This window comes from Babylonia areolata, chromosome 7 (assembly GCF_041734735.1).
Source record: "Babylonia areolata isolate BAREFJ2019XMU chromosome 7, ASM4173473v1, whole genome shotgun sequence".
Taxonomy (NCBI): domain Eukaryota; kingdom Metazoa; phylum Mollusca; class Gastropoda; order Neogastropoda; family Buccinidae; genus Babylonia; species Babylonia areolata.
Genome location: NC_134882.1, coordinates 10,618,027 through 10,637,220, shown reverse-complemented (window position 1 = coordinate 10,637,220; position 19,194 = coordinate 10,618,027). Strand labels below are relative to the sequence as shown.

At 38.6% G+C, this 19,194-nt stretch overlaps 1 protein-coding gene across 2 annotated transcripts; it reads left to right on the top strand.

Annotated features, from left to right (window-relative positions):
• The first annotated feature begins 6,088 nt into the window (after positions 1-6,088).
• On the top strand, positions 6,089-17,616 carry LOC143283697 (torsin-1A-like). 2 transcript variants are annotated; one of them, XM_076589937.1, is made up of 6 exons: positions 6,089-6,305; positions 7,014-7,285; positions 8,392-8,567; positions 11,752-11,873; positions 13,946-14,052; positions 16,648-17,616. In XM_076589937.1, the coding sequence occupies exons 1-6, from the start codon at positions 6,131-6,133 to the stop codon at positions 16,699-16,701; spliced, it is 906 nt and encodes a 301-aa protein (XP_076446052.1). In that variant the 5' UTR covers positions 6,089-6,130; the 3' UTR covers positions 16,702-17,616. The 2 variants fall into 2 exon arrangements, with proteins under 2 accessions (XP_076446052.1, XP_076446051.1); XM_076589936.1 differs by lacking the exon at positions 16,648-17,616 and having other exon boundaries at positions 13,946-15,504.
• Positions 17,617-19,194: the final 1,578 nt, after the last annotated feature.

The window sequence follows — 19,194 nt, the reverse complement described above, 5'->3', positions numbered from 1 at the left end:
TTCCTATGTGAATATTGTCTGTCTATATGTTTATTGTATGTACATGCATGTGTGTGTATGTTTGTTTAACACATTGTGTGAGTTTTTATTGCTTGCAGACATTTCCCACACCCATTCATTTAGTTATGATTAAACAATGTCTACTATTCCTCTCCTACTGTTGAAATAGTTATTCTTTGATTTCCACTAAGTCAAAATAGTCCAGCTTTAGACATGCATGTTTGACAACTGCACTGCATTAGACATGCAGTTTGGTTAGGCCTCACATGGACCACTATGAAGACCTCTACCCTAGCAGACAACAATGACTTGAGTGTGACAAACTGAAACATTGTCCCAAGCTTGGGGCATGGACTTTGAAACCTGACCTTGGTAATGGGGGTGTCAAGTAAAGGGCTTTGAACTCCACCTTTAGTGAACATCAGTCAGTACCAGTGCTGATACTCCTTTAGCTATGCTGGCCACATAATAGATCTGTCCAGTAGAAATTCCCAGCATCAGAACTCATCATCGGTTACCCTGATACAAATGTTGAATAACACAAGACTTAAAACACTTGTCAGTCTGCTCACAGCATGTAAACAGCAGGGGAAGTAATTAGGCTGGACCCTGTCATAATTATGTACCCACCAGTAAACTCCTGATGGCCACTGATTTGATATCATTCAACTATCTTGCTGGACACACGATTGTGCAAGAGAGTGGAAGGAAAAGATAAAAGAATTTTGTCTGAAGAGGGTATTGGTAGACCGAACAGCACATGTTTTTCACATCCAGCTCCGCGTGTGTGTGTGTGCAATGAACATAAATAAACAAAAGATGAAAATAACCTCCATTACATCTCCAACATTGATGTTCCTCACAGAGTAGGACTGCAGTTTCTGTTAAATTAAAAGTACAATAAGCCACCATGGTGAAGTAGCTAACATCACAGATTGACAGCTGGGAGGACATGGGTTCAATTCCCAGTGGAAGTGGATATATTCGGGGAGTGTGCTATGGGCTTAACTTTGAAGGCTGGAACCATACAGTCAAGTATCATTCACTTCACAAATGCTTTTGATGTGTTGCTCAAATTTCCTGATCTACACTGCAAGCGTCTGTATCTTTCAGGCCTTGCTAGTAGTGGGATATCATTATGAAAGGAAAAGCAGAGTATAGCCTTGTCACATTGTCCCAAACCTAAAACTGATGGGCCTCCATAGCAGCAGCACCATTCATTGTCATTCTTATATCCTCTGCTCTCATGCTTGAGGTGAGTCATGTCAAGGTCTTCAGTGTTGGCAGATTCATGAGGGACTGTTGTTGGAGGGACATGGTGGTGGTCTCCACTCTGAGGGGAGTGGGGGCAGGGGGGGGGGGACACTTAGTCTGGGTCCACGACTTAGCGATTACTGTTGTCAGTATATGGGGCTTAGGTGGTGTCTTAATTTCATTAAATCAGAACAGCACAACTAAACACCATCGAAGTGACTCAGCAGCAGTACAGGGTCTCCTCTCCCTTTTGACGACCTAACATTGATGGTTTCCTGTGGTTTCCTGATGCTGAGACTTGAACAGATGAACCCAGGTGTGGCTCAGTGTGTATGGGGGACTCAGAATCAGTGGCATGAGAGTTACACCACTGAAACGGTACAGCAGAAAAAAAAAGTATGTACATTGTACAGTTTTATCTTGATAAGACAACAGCATTTAATTCAAATCATTGCAGCTTTTGCTACTCATCAGCTGGTATGTAGTTACAGGAAAATAAACATGGATAACCCTTTTGCTCCCCATCGCCCTCACAAAAAGGACACAGCACATTCATACAGATCCTGCATTTGATATAACAACAATGGGCAGAACAAATGAGAAACCCCTATCGCATTTACTGAAGACTGGATAAAGCCTGGCCTCAATTGTTTTCTTACCTTTTTTTCTTTGATTATTTCAGTCTAATAGAAGCTCATTAACAATTAAATGCATTAATTCTTACGGAACACTGAAACAGACAGTGGAAAAGCAGATATTTTGAATTCATTTTTTTTCTAGTGTTTTTACAAAAGAAGATATAAGTACTGTACCTTCTCTAAGTACAGCTTCAAAGTCAAATGGTAAGATTTTGGATAGTGTAGATGTTTCAGTTGAAGCTATAAAAAAGAAACTTAAAACTCTGAATCCAAATAAAGCTTGTGGTCCTGATGCCATTCCTTCAAAAATACTAAAAGAGCTGAGTGAAGAGATTGCAGTCCCATTATACATACTCTTTAACAAATAAATTGAGGAGAAGACTTCTGGAAGTGATGGAGGACTTTACAAAAGAGATAGATAAGGGAGAAAACATAGATGTGTTATACTTAGACTTCCAAAAAGCATTTGACTCTGTACCACATGAAAGACTACTAAAGAAACTGGAATCTTTTGGAACAACAGGAAACATATTTGGGTGGATAAGGGACTTTCTAACAAAAAGAACTCAAAGGGTTAGGATTGGTAGTTCCTTCTCCGGTAAAGCTGATGTTATAAGTGGCATACCACAAGGTAGTATATTAGGACCTGTACTATTTACTTTATTCATAAATGATCTCCCTTGTGAACTAAAGAGTACATGTAAATTTTTTGCAGATGACACAAAATTATACAACTCTCCAAAATTCTATCAGGATTTACAAAAAGATATTGAAACATTAGTAAAATGGTCAGACTCATGGAATCTATATTTTAATGCTAAAAAATGTAAAGTACTTCATATTGGGAAATCAAACCCTGAGAATGAATACATAATGAAAATCGGAGACAAAGAAATAAAAGTATCAAAATGTGATGAGGAAAAAGACTTAGGTGTCACATTTGACAAAAAATTATCATTTGACAAACATATAACAGTATAAACAAAGCGAACAAAATGATTGGAATAATAAAAAGAGCATTTACATTTATAGATAAGGTTACTTTCTTACAATTTATATAAAACATTAGTTAGACCTATCCTAGAATATGGAAACACTGTATGGTACCCAACGCAAATAAAGCAGTCACAAGCCATAGAAAGGGCTCAAAGATGAGCAACAAAGCTGGTCTATAGCATAAAAGATTATTCATATCAAGAAAGATTAAAGTACTTACAACTACCATCACTCAAAGCAAGATGAGTAAGAAGGGGTCTTGATACAGACGTACAAAATATTAAATGGGTTTGACGATGTAAACAAAGCATGCTTTTTTTGTACTCCAAAAGTAGACACTACAAGAAACAGTACAGACAAAATATTTAAACAGTATTCCAGAACAAAACTCAGAAAGTTTACATTTAGTAACAGAGTAACAAATTATTGGAACAAATTAACAAACAATATCAAACGTGCACTCAGTATAAATACTTTTAAGAACCCCATAGATAAACACGAGTTATTGACAAAAGCGAAATATGACTTTGATGGATAAAATGACTGAGCTAGTCAACGACCTGACCAACAATGTAAAGGAGTAAATCTGAAGGGGCATAAAAAGCTAAAAATGGCTAAGTTGTATAAAACAACCCCCCAAATCCTGATCCTGATGTTGGGCGTGGTCGAAAGGCTACAGAAATTGGTATAATGTTTTGATGCTAGATTTCTCTATGACGGGTGACTGAAAAGCAATGAAGTGCAAAATACCCTGTTTTGTCTAATCGGCGGCATCTTACGGTGCGTAAAAACCGTTAGAAATAACCGCTGTGAGCTTTTGACTATTTATCTCTTTTTTCCCTTGGTGTTGTTAAAAGCATATCTTCCCCCTCTGTGTTTAAAATTTATTACGATCTCTTCCATTCCCCCCTTTTTTTCTTCTACTATCAAAGGCGATAATGACGATAACTGAGATTGTTGATAATGGGTTCTGCCTCGGTGTGTCTGCTTTGTCAACACACACACACACACACACACACACACACACACACTCGAACGTAATTTCGCCGATTTTATTCAATATATTATTAGCAGATCTACCTAACAAGTTAGCTAAAGATACAGTCTTGGTTCAATTTGCTGATGACATTTGTTTATGGATGAAGGTGACAATGAAAAATAAAACGCCTACTAGGACACTGAATTACATAAAGAAAATATACCACCGGGAACTTGATAAAATCAGCAACTTTATGACAGAAAATGGCTTATCATTGTCCTTAGAAAAAACAAATATGATGCTATTTAATACAGGATCAGACCCAGAAAAGCTCCCCGTGTTTACAATAAATGGTACTATCATCAGATATACACAGTCTGTTAAATTTTTGGGAGTCTATCTTTCTTCAAAGCTTTCGTGGAATTATCATACTGACTATATACTAAACAAAGCAAGAAAAGGTCTAAATTTCCTTAAAATAATTTGTAAACAGCACTGGGGGAAAGATACCAAAGCGTTGATATCTCTCGCTACCTCCCTCGTACATTCACGCTTGACATACGCTCAAGAGGTATTTTTCAGTGCTCCACTGCATTTGCTAAAGAAGCTGCAAAGCATTGATTGTAAGGCTTATAAACTCGCTCTAGGTGTGCCCATTCTTACATCAAATTTAGGGACTTACAGAGAAGCAGGTGCTTTATCTCTTGATGAACAAAGGAAAGCTTCAGCCGCGAAATTCGTTATCAAATCTTTCGCATATGAAACATTTTCAAAAGAAGAAGATAATTTGAGTTCACAAAAATTTTTTGCTAAAAGAGCTAAGACGATACAGTCTATGACATCCATTAATACATTTACATCAGATATCATTAGTGCTACGGAATCAAAAGACAAGCAAATTGCAAAAGTACCTACTTTTTCACCAGTCCCTGAATGGGAGCAATGTAAAGCTACCTTTGACATGGATTATACAGATTTATCCAAGTCACCATTTTTGTTAAAACCTGAAGTGCTCTCACATATAGTAAATCAATATTCAAATTATCTAAAAATATACACAGACGGATCTGTTCTAGAAGATGGTAATTCAGGAGCAGCTTTTGTAATTCCTTCATTTAGAATAAAAAAATTATACTATATTGGTAGACAATATTCCATTTTCACAGCTGAACTTATAGCCATACTTATGGCCTTAAATTGTATTTTAAGACATTCCGAAAACTGCAAGTGGAATTTTATTATGTGCAGACTCAAAGTCAGTATTACAAGCTATAGAATCTCCAAATTCAAAGAAGCGAATTGAGATGACAATGGAAATAAAACATATTATTCACCAACTGACAAACCAGGGCATTAAAATAACTTTCTGTTGGCCCGGTACCTTCGCACTGTGGAATATCTTCAAATGAGTGGGTAGACCAAGCAGCTTGAAGAGCAGCACGTAATTTTGAAGGCGCAATACAACTTGACATCCAGTTAGATCTACATGAATGCATTAGCTGTATAGAAAATGTATCTAGAAATCGATTTAAGAATTCAAATAATCAATATTACCAATGTTGTGTAAACACAAAGAATGCAGCTAATCCCAAACATTTTCTAAATTCGACACCAGCAGCACATTCAAGACAAATTACAAGTCTAATGTATAGACTTCGTTTAAATGCCTTTCGTACAAAATTTTCTAAAAATATAAAATGTATATGCGGTAAGCAAATAACTGTAAGCCCCCCATCAACTCATTCATTGCCACTGAAAATATTTTGAATGATTATTCATTGCTTAGAATGTTTTCAGAAGTCTTAAACTCCAGTCCAGTTGGTATCCTCCTTTGATGTATTATATTTAATACTGTTATTTATATTTACATTATTGTAGGTTAATACTTGTTGATATGCATATACATATTCTCCTTCCCATGACAACTCATTCAATACACACCACAACCCCTTTAGACTTTTTCTTATAATATACTTTTCCTCTGATACATAACATGAACTTTTTAATTTATTTTTTTTTGTTTTTTTATTACACTAATATTCACATGCATTCCCTTTCCTTTATACACTACTTTACTCCTTTCCGTCTAAAAACACTTATAGTGAATAGACGTAAAACTGAAGAAAACTCGAACGTTGTTAAGCGCGCCGGAAACTGAGACAGGGGAACACACTCCAGCTTCATTACAATTAATGAATTACTGTCCTTGATAGCCGTCGTCAACATTTTCTGGGAAACAAAGTTGAATCTGGGATTGGGAGCAATGAGAGAGCTGTCGTACTTTTTCTTGGTGGGATGCATACCGACATTGTCGTGCTTTGGGCAAACATTTTGGGACAATGTTGGAAATGTGTTAGCACAAAACCCGACAACAGGAATTATCTACTGCCAGTTTTACGAATGCTGCACCGGCGACTGGATAAAGAGAGATACTGAAGGTAAGTCTCCACTTACAGCTTCTAATTTTTCGTCGAAGCAGCATGCCACATTTTGTCGCTTTATAGCATTTAAAATTGCGACAGAAACCTTTGAAGAGTATAGCTTGACTCTCGACACTAAACAAATCAGTAAATATTTTGGCAATGTGTGCACAGTGTGGGACACTGATAAAAATATCGATAGGATTTTCCCATTAACGCTAGTTTCGGTTTTGAATAAAGCGGGTGGTTTTCTGTTCTTCTTTGGTTTTTACCGAATCTGGGATGCTAAAATAATACTTTACCCATAAAATGTATTGACTCTTTAATTCGTTGTCTTTATTTTTTACTCTGTGTTCAATTTTTTGTATAAATTTTAAATGACATCCATTTGTTTGGTAATTTTATATCATTTTCAGTTTGTGCGGTCAAACAAATCCATATACACTACACCACATCTGCCAGGCAGATGCCTGACCAGCAGCATAACCCAATGTGCTTATTCAGGCCTTGAGTGCATGCATATAGATGTGTACCTACTAGAGTGGATTTCTTCAAAAGAATTTTACGAGAGGATAGCACTCGCATTGCCATGGAATCTTTCTCAGTGCACCAAGTGCATGCTGCACACGGGACCTCTGTTTATGGTCTCATCCAAATGACTAGACTAGGTAATATATGAAACACATTTTCTTCCATTCTTTTGTTGTAGTTGTTTTGAATTTTCAGAACTGGAAAGGGAATTAGAAAAACGCTTGTACGGACAGCATCTGGTGAAGCGAGCAGTGCGCAGTCACATCAAGGGCCATGTTCGCAGCATCAGTCTTCCTCCAAGCAAACCCTTGGTGCTGTCCCTTCATGGCCCCACAGGGACCGGCAAGAATCATGTGAGCCGCCTCATCGCCGAAGGGTTGTACAAAGAGGGAATGAAGAGTGAGAATGTGCATCTCATCTCGGTCCCAGCAAAATTTCCTCATCAACACAGGTTAACAGAATACAAGGTGTGCTTTCTGGCTTCTTTAAGACTCAGGATTTATGTACTGGGTGTTGATGGGTGCAATAGCCAATCGATCAAAGCGTAGGCCTTTTACTCTGAGGGTCCTAGGTTCGAATCTCGGTAACGGTGCCAGGTGGGTAAAGGGTGGAGATTTTTCCGAACTCCCAGGTCAACATATGTGCAGACCTGCTTGTGCCTGAACCCCCTTTGTGTGTATATGCAAGCAGAAGATTAAATACGCACGTTAAAGACCCTGTAATCCATATATCAGCGTTCGGTGGGTTATGGAAACAAGACTATACCCAGCATGCACACCCCCCAAAATGGAGTATGGCTGCCTACATGGCGGGGTTAAAACGGTCATACACATAAAAGCCCACTCGTGTACATACAAGTGAACGTGGGAGTTGCAGCCCTGAAACAAAGAAGAAGTGTGGGTGTTGGTCTCAGAATTTGACTTGTTTGTGGTTCTTGTTTTCATTGTTGGTGGTTTGTTTCCTTTTTTTTTTTATTTCCAACCCGGCCTTGACTGCTTCTTATGAGATTGCTTGTCATAAAGCCCGAAGGGCTTTCACCTCAATGAGATAAGACAGACCTTACAGGTCAGGATATCTTTCACTATTCTATATAATTGGACTTCTTGGGATTGCATAACAAAATTTTTCTTTGGTAAAATCAGTTACATCATTTGGAAAAATCAGTTACATCATTGATTAACACAAAACGTAGTAACTGCACTGGAATTCATGCCCCACTGCTGTCAGATTTCATCAGAGTTCAGCAGTCAAGGGTTTTGAATAGTATATATATTCAGCTTGAAGGATTTATCAGAGTGGGTCCACTTATTCATATATGTATGTGACACATCTGCATTAAAAAGCTATACTAAAGTCTTGTGGACATTGATAAGAGCGTGGTCGAAAAAATTATCTGAAAATATCAAGTGGAGGAATCTGATTTATCTGTAATTTGCTTGTAAATCAAATTAACTACATTGTCTAATGTGGAACAGTTGTTACCTTTTTGTAACATGCAGTGCGTATGCATGTGTGTGCTTGTGCTTGTGTGTTTATGCATATAATGTGTGTGTACGTGCATGTGTGTGTTCAGGATTACTTGCAGTTCCTGATAGAAGAACATGTGAAGAAATGCCCTCGATCACTATTCATCTTTGACGAGATTGACAAAATGCCCAGGGGGTTGATAGACATCATCAAACCTTACCTGGACCATCACACCCAGCTGAATGGAGTGGACTATCGCCAAGCCATATTTATGTTTCTGAGGTATGACAGGAAGAACTCATACACGAAACACATAATCATAATGAGTTTGAAACTGCAGAGGACTCATTTTAAATGTAATTTTGGCTCATGAGAGTCTTTACAAACATTACACAGGGTTTCAGTTGTCTATGTGTGTGTGTTGGAAAATATGAGATTGAAAACAATTTAATGAATATTCAGTAGCAAGCATGTGTGACTGTTTACGATAACATATTGCTGAAAGGAAGCGAAAGAGTTGCTGAATTTTATTGAGAAGAATTTGTGCACAGTCTACAATCTTTTAAAGCCAAAACATTGTGATGTAGATCGGGAAGGTTTTAAACTTTGGCAGATCTATATTAGGATCAAGAAATAAATGCTGATCAATGTGGGCTGCTTAACATAGAACTGTTCTGTTTCCAGCAAGCAACTTTCGGTTCACCAAAGACTCATTTTCTGGTGGTGAGCTCCAGTATTTTCTGTTTTGATTGTAATCAGAAATCACACATGAGCCATGAAGCTTTTTCCTTTTGTTATTGTATTATATTACTCCTTTGTCACAACAGACTTCTTTGTGTGAAATCCTGACTACTCTTTCCAGGGAGAGCATTGTTGCATCAGTGCAGCACCACTCACATATTTTTTTTTCCTTTTTCTGCCTGCAAGTGTATTTGTTTCCTTATCAAGTGAATTTTTTTTCACCAGATTTTTGCCATTTTGCCAGGGGCAACTCTTTTGTTGCCATGGGTTGTTTTACATGTGTTAACTGCATACTACACGCATACAGGACCTTGGTTTATAGTTTCAATCAAATGATTCGAGTCCAGACCTCTGCTCAAGGTGTAGGGGAGGTGGAGTGAAGGTGTGGTGGCCTAGAAGTACTAGAACTTGCATTTGTTCAAGTGCGCTTCAGTTATTCTTGTCAGAAACCATTATTTCCGCTTGAACAGAAGTACTTTTGAAAAACACATTTCAGTGTTTCATATTGATGACAAAAACAAAACAAAACAAAACAAGAGAGGCAAGGCCTTCAAGACTCACTTGTGATAAATTATGTCCCCTAGCATTAATTACAGAGTAATTTCCCTTTTTTACTATCTGCACCAAAACGTTTGCAAAATAAATAAAAATTCCATGCTTAGCAAAAGAAGTTCCTGTTTGAACAAAAAATGATGATAATGACTCCTCTAGTTGTTGTGTCAGAATAAGAGGTTAAAGTGCCAAGTTTAGAGAATACAAAAAATATAAATATAACGGTAAATGCAGTTTGCATATAATTAGGCTTCTTTTAAAAAAAAATTTTTGTGCTTATCCCAGAGGTGCAATATTGTTTTAAACAAGATGACTGGAAAAAACTGAATTTTTCCTATTTTTATGCCAAATGTGGTGTCAACTGACAAAGTATTTGCAGAGAAAATGTCAATGTTAAAGTTTACCACGGACACACAGACACACGGACACACACACACACACACACACACACACACAGACAACTGAATTCTGGGTTAAAACATAGACTCACTTTGTTTACACAAGTGAGTCAATAAAATAAAACAAAACACACACAAACAAACAAACAAACAAAAAAACATCAACAAAAAACAAACAAACAAAAAAGAAAAAAAAAAAAAGAAAGAAAACATTTTGTGTTTTGATGTGGGTCAAAGAAGGCTGAAGCTAATTTTGGTGGCATTTGGTGACAGATGGATATTCATGAGCTTGGTAATTATGATAATACTAACATATTGTTGTAAGGTTTGTTCATTACATCCAAAGAGAACACTGGTAGGACTTGCAAACACTTTATTCTATTCAGCTGTTGGTGGCCACAATACAGAGAGGTCTACACAGAAAGAGAGTCAGGGTGGAAGTGGCGTGAGCAGTCACTGCCGGCAAGGAAAGGGGCAGAGATAAAGAGAGTGGTGCTATCAGTGTGGGAGGGGATGGTTGTTTACATTCCTTGACCAATGGTACCACAGTTATTTTTAGGGTTGCTGCAGTGCTGAGTGTTGGCCTGGAGGCAACACGTCTGCTCAGGAAGTGAAGTGAGAGAATCTGAGCACACTGGTTGGAATCCCACAATCGCCAGTATTTTCTCCCCCTCCACTAGACCTTGAGTGGTGGTCTGGACGCTAGTCATTCGGATGAATCAATAAACCGAGGTCCCATGTACAGCATGCACTTAGCACATGGCAACAAAAGGGTTGTCCCTGGCAAAATTGTGTAGAAAAATCCACAACGATAGGAAAACAAAATAAACTTGCAGGCAGAAACAAAAAACAAAAAAAAAGGGTGGTGCTCTCAGTGTGTTGACACGCTGTCCCTGGGTAGAGCAGCCAGAATTCCACACAAAGGAATCTGTTGTGACAAAAACAGTAATGCAGTACAATACAATCCTTGTGCTGGCCAAAGTCCATAGTGAACTAGAAGACTTCTTCAGCGTTTCCAGGCCATGTTCAGACGGGCAGTCCAGAGTAGGTTATGAAGTCCACAGTCTGCTAGAGCAAAACTACAAGACAAAACTAGATCATTTCAGCATAGGTATGGAGGAGTATAATCTGTGGATGTTGGTATATATATTTGGGGTTATGAACCATGTTTAGAGGAATGAAAGGAAACTTATGTTGAAAAACCAACAGAAGGACATCTGGAAAAAACAACAACAGAAAGACCAATACATGCAGGTAGCAAAGGCTAATTATATAATGAGTGCTGTTTTAACTTTGAAACTTGTCATTTTCTTTGCTGGTGGTCCAGATATGTTTACTCTAAATTGTTGTAGTACTGATGTGGAGTTTAACATTTTATTTTGTTATCATCATTTTTTTAAAATCCTATCTTTGGCTTACAATTTTTTTCATAATATCATGAAAAATCATTTTGCAGGTGATTATACACATTTCTACATTATTACATAGGTCTTTCTGAAGTAATGTACAAAGATTGTTCTTTTGGTATTGTAATTGTACATATGTAATTTAAGCCAAGATGCATAAATAGATCTAGACATCACTTTGAATCACACACACACACACACACACACACACACACACACACACACATGTGCACACATCTGCAAGTGAGAAAAACAGTGATCATGAAGAAAGTAGTGTGGAAGCTGCACAAAAGAAAAACAAATAATCGCAAAAAAAAAAAAGCAGTGTGGAAGCATTACGGGTTGATGTGGAGTTTTGTGTGTCCTCAGCAACTCTGGAGCAAACGAAATAACAAAATATATTCAGGAACAGCTGACAAAGGGAAGACAGCGTGAGGAAATCCAGCTCAAGGAGGTGGAAGCAACTCTTTCCAAAGCAGCTCTCAACTCAGGTGAGATGTGGGTCTATTATTCCAGTAGTAGAATCTGGTGTACACAAAGAGATTTTTTTTTCGTAGGATTTATGATGATTTAAAAACACATTCTTTTTAAGTGACTTAATGAAGGAGTAAATAAGTTAGTTAAGTTACCGAAGGAAGCGTCACTGCATTCGGACAAATCCATATACGCTACACCACATCTGCTAAGCAGATGCCTGACCAGCAGTGTAACTCCTCGTGTTTAATCTGGCCTTGAGGAAAAAAAAAGTACATAAGATACAACTTTATTGTCTGAAAATGGACAAATTCGTCTTTTGGCTTGTGTACATAATAACATTAAACAGAACAAAACACAATCACTTTTAGAACATGAACATTCATGAAAAATATGCAACACAGTAACTAAAGTAATAAAGTTTATGCTGACGAGGTAAGAAAAACCACATGTCACTGACGCTAAACTATGAGATCAGCTAAATGTGTGTAGAGCAATCACTCCAGAACATTTATGAAGATAATTATGCATCACAAGAGCTTTATGAATAAAACTGATGTAGACCACATAAGAAAACATGTCTTATAACACATGTAAATATGTAAAACTGGCTGGCTGATTTAACTCACTCAGTACGGCCAGTCCTCTCTTCTCCTCTACACAGACCCCTCGGATGTCCAGTGGGTGTCTCAATGACCCAACCTTTAGCTTCCGTCATCAGAACTGTGGTATTCTTTGTCAACATTCACCTCTTCAATATAAGAGCCTTCTGCTTGCAATATTTTGATGATGGTAATTGGGATGAAACGCTGTTAACGTCGTTTCTTTCGCCGTTCGTATGGAGAGAGTTAAGTGTTATTTTGTAAGTGAATGAATGATCTTTTTTTCATCTTGTTAAACATTAGGCTTTTTTCATGATCATTCATGGGCTGCAACTCACATGTTCACTCATGTGCTTGAGTGGGCTTTTACATGCATGACAGTTTCTACCCCCGCCATGTAGGCAGCCATACTCCGTTTTAGGGAGGGTACATGCTGATCATGCTCATGTTTTTCCATCACCCACCGAACACTGACATGGATTAAGGTATCTTTAACCTGCATATTTGATATTCTGCATGCGTGTACACACGAAGGGGGTTCAGGCACTAGCAGGTCTGTTGACCTGGGAGATTGGAAAAATCTCCACCTTTTACCCACCAGTCGACATGACTGGGACTCTCAGATTGAAAGTCCAACGCTTTATCACTTCATAGAAGAACTGTTTGACATTGCAGCTGAATAAATAACAAATTAATTCAGCAGTTTATACTTTAGTAAAGGCACACAGCATCAACACACTTGTTCCCTTCAGTTGGCATACAAGAAATCAGGTTGAGGTACAGAGGCACAAACCCATAATATGTCTTCAAGGGAAGTGTCTTTGATATTTAATGTTCATCCCCTCATTTCTTCTAGTTCCACCCACACAATGGATTGATTTGCCTTAATGAGTTTGATGGTTGAGATGATATGTCCTGAACTGTGTTGCTTTGCAATTTTCTTTTCAGATTTTATTTTCAGATGTGTCAGGGTTTCGTGTCTAACGTGGTCTTTTATTATTATTATTATTATTATTTTTTTTTTTAAATTTTTTTAAAAAATATAGTTTGGCAGTCTCTGATACAGCCCTGTGCAGTAGGATGGACAAAGTGACAGCGAATGTTTCAGAGATTATCATAAGCTTCCAGATGTGCCGACAGCAAAGTGAGAGCTGCATGATCAGTGGTTTCTCCACTGCAGTAGGAATTCATCTACTGCTTAGTCTTTTGTGAAGGACTATGATTCTAAACTTAGGAGGCAAGATTGCTCAGGCTGTTAGTGCTGCAGCCTTAGGGGCTGGTTAGCCTTAGGAAGCCATTGCAACGCTGACGGTCTGAAAGCCCTGTTGATTGAGAGAGTGGGGATGTAACTTGGGCACATCTCCACTATCAAATTCTCGCCCAGATAGTTAGTACAGCAGTTGTTGTCTCTTCTGTTCTGATGGTCATTGTTGAACATGCCTTACTATGATACATACAATACAAAATTGCATTATCTCTCTCTCCAGGAGGCCTCTGGCACAGCGAGCTGATCGGAAGCCATCTGGTGACAGCTTACATCCCCTTCCTACCCCTGCAGCGTACACACATCCGTCACTGCATCCGTGACGCGTTGGTGAGCAAGAAATACTACTCTAGAGTCGAGGACATCCCAGAGGATATTGTACAAGAGGTGCTGGATGAACTGGTTTTCTACCCGCCGGACACTCGATTGTTCTCCGTCACTGGGTGTAAGAGGGTGGCAGAAAAGGTGGATTTTGTCATGGATGGCTGAAGGACTGAGGTAGTCCTCCTCCTTGTTGTCCTTCAGTTTAACATCTTTTCAGTGAAACTTACGTTAGATGAGAGAAGAGTGGAGATGTTTGTTTGTGCGTGTGCACGTGCACGTGCGTGTGTGCGTGTGTAATTTGGGAGAGATGGGGAATGTAGATGTTTGTTTGTGTGTGTGTGATTGTTTTTTGTGGTTGTGTTCTTTTTTTTTTTCTTTTTTTTCATATACCAATTTACACATTTTCTTCAGTTTTGTTATCTTCTGGTAGTAAGATCTGTACTCTGATTAAATGATATCTGTAGACTGTTTGGGCATGCATGTGGGCATAAATATGCAGTGTGACTTTTTGGAACTAAAGTGAAATGTCTTCAATGGTTGTGTTATTTCCGCAGCTGAATTTTCAAGACAATAATGTCAAAGTGATAGCTCATTTCTGATCTCTTGAAATGAAAGTGGTGGTGTTGGCAGAGTTTTCAAGATAAGAATCTCTTAGCACTGTCGTGTAAATTTCAGTTTTGCTTGTTTGTGTTTTCACACGGGAATGCAGCAGCAGAACGCCCTGAATGGTATGGTTTGTGTTTCATAATTGCATTGTTGGCAGCTTTGAAATGGCCCCTTTATGGTCAGCTTGTCCATAGTGATTTTGATTTGACTGGTGTGTCATGGAGTCTCTCGTTTTTGACTGGTTGGTTGTTTTGGATTGAATATGCCTCAGAGATGAATGTGAGGCTCATTTGTTGAAGACTGTGTTGTTGTGGACAGCTGATATAACTTACAAGTCCCCTGTAAGATGTTTTTAAGGTGGAACAACAACATTTATTTGTTCTTTGTTTTGTGCAGCTTATATGTTGCACAAGTCCCTTTTAAAGATATGAGATGGAACTACAGCATTTAACTGTGCATCACCAGTTTTGATATTTTTTGTGACTTTATAAGGAGAATGCATTATAAAGAAAAGAAACATACCGTTTTTGGTCTGTGACAGAGCAGATTTTTTTTTTTTTTTTTTTTTTTTTTTTTTTTTTGAAAAAGGTATTTTGGGTGCAGACCTCACAAAAAGGGAGATAACTGTTGCAATATTTTCTTTGCATCTGTTACTCGAGTAGTTTCTCTTGTTTATGTAAAGGGAGATAGCTGTTGCAGCAGCATCTTTTTGTTTCTTATGGGAGTTGTTTCTCTTAACACGTGTGTGAATGAACACCACACACACACACACACACACACACACACACACACACACATACATTGTAAATATAGAGGCTATGGAGACAGTGTGTTCCCTTGGCATCGAGAGAGAGAGAGAGAGAGAGAGAGAGAGAGATGGGGGTGGGGGGGCTGGGGGGTGGGGGTGTATTTGGGGGTTGATAGATTAAGCAAATAAGTCATTATGTGAGTAGTTTGCTTATGTGTGTGTGTGTGTGTGTGTGTGTGTGTGTGTGTGTGTGCCTGTGTCTGTCTTGACAGTGTGAAAGAAAAAGAAAACACACAGGTAAGGAAGGCCAGTGTTACCACTGAAGTGTACCACCATTGTGACTTGAGACTTAAGAAAATTATTGGCTTCCTCATAAGAAGAATTTGCTTGCATTTGGTGTTATCTAAAATGATGTATTAAATCTTCAGTCATGCCATGCCCAGCTTGCGCTTAAGATCATGGGACTTTAACACGTCAAACACAAGTATTCTCTCTCTCTCTCTTGTTTTCTCTCTCTTATCATATTTGACTTCTGCTTCAAACGTTTAACCAGAAAGGACAACAGCAAAAACCAACCTGAATGTTATTCAGTTTAATGATTAATAGACTGCCATTCTTGCAGCAAAACTTCTGTGCTTACAACAACAAAATGAATTTGAAATTTAAAGTTTATGATTGCTTTCTTGCTTTCATTTTTTCTGGATTCACATTTTGAATTCACTTCTGCATTAAACATTTTTCTGCCGGAAGAAAACATCAATGAAAAGTGATTATATAGAAAAATGATGACATGTTAAACCCAAAGCGTGTTAACTTTGTCATGTGGGCACGATAGTAATTCAAGGCCAGAGAAAGATGATCTTAACAAAACTGTACAGATTGCGTTGTTATCCTGGTTGTTCATCAATGAAGTTGTAGGTGGGATCAGTAGTGGTGGATTGTTCTATTGTCCATACATTCTTGTGTACTGCCTCAGTTTGTGTGTGTGTGTGTGTGTGTGTGTGTGTAAATAATTCTCTCTCTCTCTCTCTCTCTGTATATATATCAGTTTCAATTTCTCAAGTTGTCACTGCGTTCGGATGAATACAGTATACATTACACCACATCTGCTAGGCAGATGCCTGACAGCAGCATAACCGAACGCGCTTGTCAGGCCTTGAGTGCGTGGATATATATTGTGTACCTATCAGAGTGGACCTCTTTTACACAATTTTGCCAGAGGACTTCTTCTTCTTTGCGTTCGACAGCTACGCAGTCAGGGTCGAAGTCCGAGGGATGCCACAAACTCAGACGTCCGATGAAGATCAGCTGCCGTCCCCTAGAGCTTGGTGTTGAGGTCAGCACCCCCAGGCCAGGACTGCTGCCGCATCTTCTCATACAGGGGGCTGTCTTGGAGAATATGGGATGGGGTCTGGTCAGCCTGGCCGCAATCACATAGGGATGTGGCTGCCACTCCAGTCCTCTTCAGGTGTGCTCGGAGGTGCTTGCAGTGTCCTGTGCGAAGGCGGTAGATGGTAGTTGCCAGAGGACAACACTTCTGTTGCCATGGACTCTTTTTTTCAGTGCGCCAAGAGCGTGCTCCACACAGACCTTGGTTTATCATCTCATCCGAATGACCAGAATCAATGCTCAGTTTGATTTTCCTGTCAAACTTGGGAGAAAAATTGAAACTAGACCCTCATGAATGCTGTCTTAGCAGATGAATGTCTGTCACCTTGCTCCTTTTATTTTATATATATATATATATATATGTATTTTTATATATTGTCTCTGTGTGTGTGTCTGTGTATATGTGTTTCCACTTTCTGCATACCTGAAGTGATATTTTCTTAAGTGATATCTGTGATTGCTTGCTACAAAGCTGGGTTTTTTTTGTGTTTTAAAAAAAAATTTTCGCTTGTATTTTCCTCTTTCAGTTGATAAGGTGATTTCATTAGAAATCATTGAAGGAATTTTTATGCTGTTTAATGATTTTATTGGTGTTTGGTATTGAAGTGGGTTTTTGTGGGTTTTTTTTTAATGTTGCAGGGTGGTGTGCAAATATGAGACCTGACATTTTTCATTGAGCATTTAATTTGGTTTGAGGAGCGAAATAAAACACACTCATTGAGTACTCAGGTATTGTTTGTGTAAGCAAGAAGGGCATGTGAAGCAGGATCAAGAGCTGAGAGAGAGAAGGAGAGAGAGAGAGAGGAGAGAGAGAGGAGAGAGAGAGTTAGTTCACTACGTTCGGACAAAGCCTATGTTCGTTACACCACACTGAAAAGCATGAAAAAAATATTTCATTATTTTTGATAGTTTTAATCTTTGTCCACAGTTGCCGGATCAAAATAAATGTGTGTGTGTGTATATGTGTGCGTGCGTGTGTCTGTGTGAGTGCGTACATGCGTGCGTGTGTTTGTGTGTATGATCAACGGCAAAACAATCAGACCGTCACAGCTGATCAGAACGTGGCGGATTCAATTTCATATCCTGGCTGCCATGTGTTTCGCTCCCCTGGTCATAGGGTCTTACTCGTTCACAATACACCGCCCTGAGTGCACACTGACGCATGCGAGATAAGACATCTACAGTAATCATCGACTGCCACCGCCTGCACCCTCTGCCTGGACCCCTTCTTTCTATCTCCACATCAATGTTAATCATGACCATCTCCACCTCCTTCACCACCACCACCAACCACCCTGTTCGTTCAACACACCCACACCACCCCTTCTGATTCTTTTTTTTTTCCTTCTTGTTTCTTTATTGTCTTATTTTCTCGCCTCTCTCTCTCTCTCTCTCTCTCTCTGTCCGTCCGTATTTTTCTGTGTCTGTCGGTCTGTTTGTCTCTTGTCTCTCTCTCTCTTTCTTCCTCTCTCTCTCTCGGTCTGTGCCCGTGTCTTTCATTCTGTTTGTCTCCCTGTCTGTATATCCTCGCCTCTCTGTCTGCTCGTCTCTCTGTCTCCTCTCACTGATCTAAAAATACATGTATTTTTAGTCAGTGGTCTCCCCTCCCTGTCCATCCCATACCCTCTCTCTCGCTTCGCATCGGGCCTTATGTATTATATACGGTCACCATAGTCATCATCTAACGGACCACAGCATTGGTTTAGATAATCTTTAATTATTCAACAATACGCATGATTACAATGCAATGAATGACAAAAGAGCATCAACAAGCTTAAAGCTTATACTGTGCTCACAACGTTGCACTTCAAATTTATCATGACGGCTGATGAACCATATTATCAATTGTATCAAATAACATTCATAAACAGTAAGTAATGAAATAATGAAATAAAACAAATAAACAAACAGTACATAATACAGTAAAATAATGCTAATATCAATATTAACATGAGATTAAATTTATTATCACCAGAGTAATTGAGCTGATAGAAGAAAAACACGAAGGAAAAAAAAACGAAGAAGAAGAAGAAGAAAATTTAGAAGAATGGTGGGTAAAAGGTGGTAGGGGAGGGGGAACAGAGGGGAGAGGAGGAATTCTGACAGATCATTGGCCAATCCATTCAACTTTTTTCAAATATTTGGTCAGTCAAATAAATCCAACATATATTTTACGAATAGAATCATGTTGTACCCTTTCTTCACAATACTTTCTATGCTAAAATCTATTTTGAACTGGAGATAAACTGGTGAACAGTTTGAAATATGAATATATTTGTATGATTTTGGATAACAGGATCTCCATGCAACAGAGTTTTAACGTGAATGTAGTTTGGAGATAGATTTAAGATTGTGTTTGCCCGAGCCATATGAAAGTCTTGACAAAATTATAAATAATGTTCAGC